At 72.8% G+C, this 1,452-nt stretch overlaps 2 protein-coding genes across 2 annotated transcripts in view; one reads left to right on the top strand and one right to left on the bottom strand.

Annotated features, from left to right (window-relative positions):
- LOC112949667 (selenide, water dikinase 2-like) overlaps positions 1 to 47 on the bottom strand; it is a gene marked incomplete at its 3' end in the record, with an annotated part of 3,987 nt that extends 3,940 nt beyond the window's left edge. Inside the window, exon 1 of the mRNA XM_026042119.1 lies at positions 5 to 47. Coding sequence (XP_025897904.1) covers positions 5 to 47 — 43 coding nt within the window. The remainder of the gene's footprint in view (positions 1 to 4) is intronic.
- A 121-nt stretch (positions 48 to 168) lies between these two features.
- Positions 169 to 1,263, top strand: LOC112949659 (UDP-galactose translocator-like). The gene is made up of 3 exons (XM_026042108.1): positions 169 to 172; positions 328 to 467; positions 544 to 1,263. Exons 1-3 carry the CDS (start codon positions 169 to 171, stop codon positions 1,261 to 1,263), a joined length of 864 nt encoding a protein of 287 aa, XP_025897893.1.
- The last annotated feature ends 189 nt before the right edge of the window (positions 1,264 to 1,452 follow it).

Below are 1,452 nucleotides of genomic sequence, written 5' to 3'. Positions count from 1 at the left end.
TTACGTGTTTCCTCCTCCCCCTTTGCATCCATATGTGTCCGCCCCATCTGGGTTTCCCCCGGGCCACCTGTCCCCGTGCCTTATGGTTCCTCCCTCCGTGTCACACGTTTCCCCTTCCCCCTTCCCATTCCCACTGTGTCCGCCTGTATTTCCACCCCCCCGGGTCCCATGTGCCTGTTGCTAAGGTTCCCCCCTTCCCGTGTCACCCGTTCCCCTTTCCCACCCCCACAGTGTCCCCCCGCGTACGAGCCCCCCCCAGCTCACAACCCCCGCCCTTTGGGTTCCGCCCCCCTGGGGCAGTTGTCACCCGGTGTCCCCTACCTACAGGCAGCGTGCGGCAGACGGCGGCGGCGCTACAGGCGGAGCCGGGGGACGCGCTGCGCCTCGCGCTGCCCTCGCTCATCTACACCCTGCAGAACAACCTGCAGTACGTGGCCATCTCCAACCTGCCCGCCGCCACCTTCCAGGTGACACCCCTGTCCCGCCGTTGTCCCCAACGTCCCCAACACCCCCAGCGTCCCCAACGTCCCCACGCCCCCGCAGGTCACCTACCAGCTCAAGACCCTCACGGCCGCCCTCTTCTCCGTGCTGCTGCTGGGGACGGCGCTGTCGCGGCTGCAGTGGCTCTCGCTGGCGCTGCTCTGCGCCGGGGTGGCCCTGGTGCAGCTCGAGCAGGCGCGGGGCCCGCCGCCGCCGTCCTCCTCCTCGCCGCAGAGCTACCTCACCGGCCTGCTGGCCGTCGTCGCCGCCTGTATCTCCTCCGGCTTCGCGGGGGTGTACTGCGAGCGCCTGTTGAAGACGCCCGGCGGGCTGTGGGTGCGCAACGCCCAGCTGGGCGCCGCCGGCACCCTGGTGGCGCTGGCCACCATGTGGGCCACCGAGGGCGACGCGGTGGCCGCGCGCGGCTTCTTCCACGGCTACAGCGGCGCCGTGTGGGCCGTGGTGCTCAACCAGGCGGCCGGCGGGCTGCTGGTGGCCGTGGTCCTCCGGCACGCCGGCAGCGTCACCAAGACGTTCGCCACGGCGCTCTCGGTGGTGGCGTCAGCCGCCGCCTCCGTGCGCCTGTTCGGCTTCCGCCCGCGCGGCGCCTTCGTGGCCGGCGCCGGCCTCGTGCTCGTCGCCGTGGTGATGTACGGGCGGCCGGCGGCCACAGCCGCCCCCGCGACAGCCGCCCCCGCGACAGCCGCCCCCGCGCTACAGGCGGCGCCGCAGGGGGACAGGGGACGAGGAGGCGACGGCGACAAGTCAGTGGGGGCGGCGTGAGGGGGGGCCCTGGGGGCGGCTCCTCGGACGCCGGGGCCCCTTGGGGGTGGCTCCTCAGGACGCCGGGGCCCCTTTTTGGGGGGTGCTCGGACGCCGGGGCCCCTTTTTGGGGGGTCCTCACACACCAGGGCCCCTTTTATGGGGGGGTCCTTGGACACCGGGGCCCCCTGTGGTGGTGGGAGGGGCCGC

Source organism: Nothoprocta perdicaria, unplaced genomic scaffold (genome assembly GCF_003342845.1).
Source record: "Nothoprocta perdicaria isolate Ctin4 unplaced genomic scaffold, notPer1 scaffold_1025, whole genome shotgun sequence".
In the NCBI taxonomy this organism is placed as follows: domain Eukaryota; kingdom Metazoa; phylum Chordata; class Aves; order Tinamiformes; family Tinamidae; genus Nothoprocta; species Nothoprocta perdicaria.
The sequence above is the reverse complement of the archived record's forward strand: the minus strand, read 5'-3'. Positions and strand labels throughout refer to the sequence as shown.

Coding starts and splice junctions, on each gene's coding strand:
- LOC112949659 (XM_026042108.1), top strand. Junction 468..543: donor TGCCCGCCGCCACCTTCCAG/GTGACACCCCTG, acceptor ACGCCCCCGCAG/GTCACCTACCAGCTCAAGAC.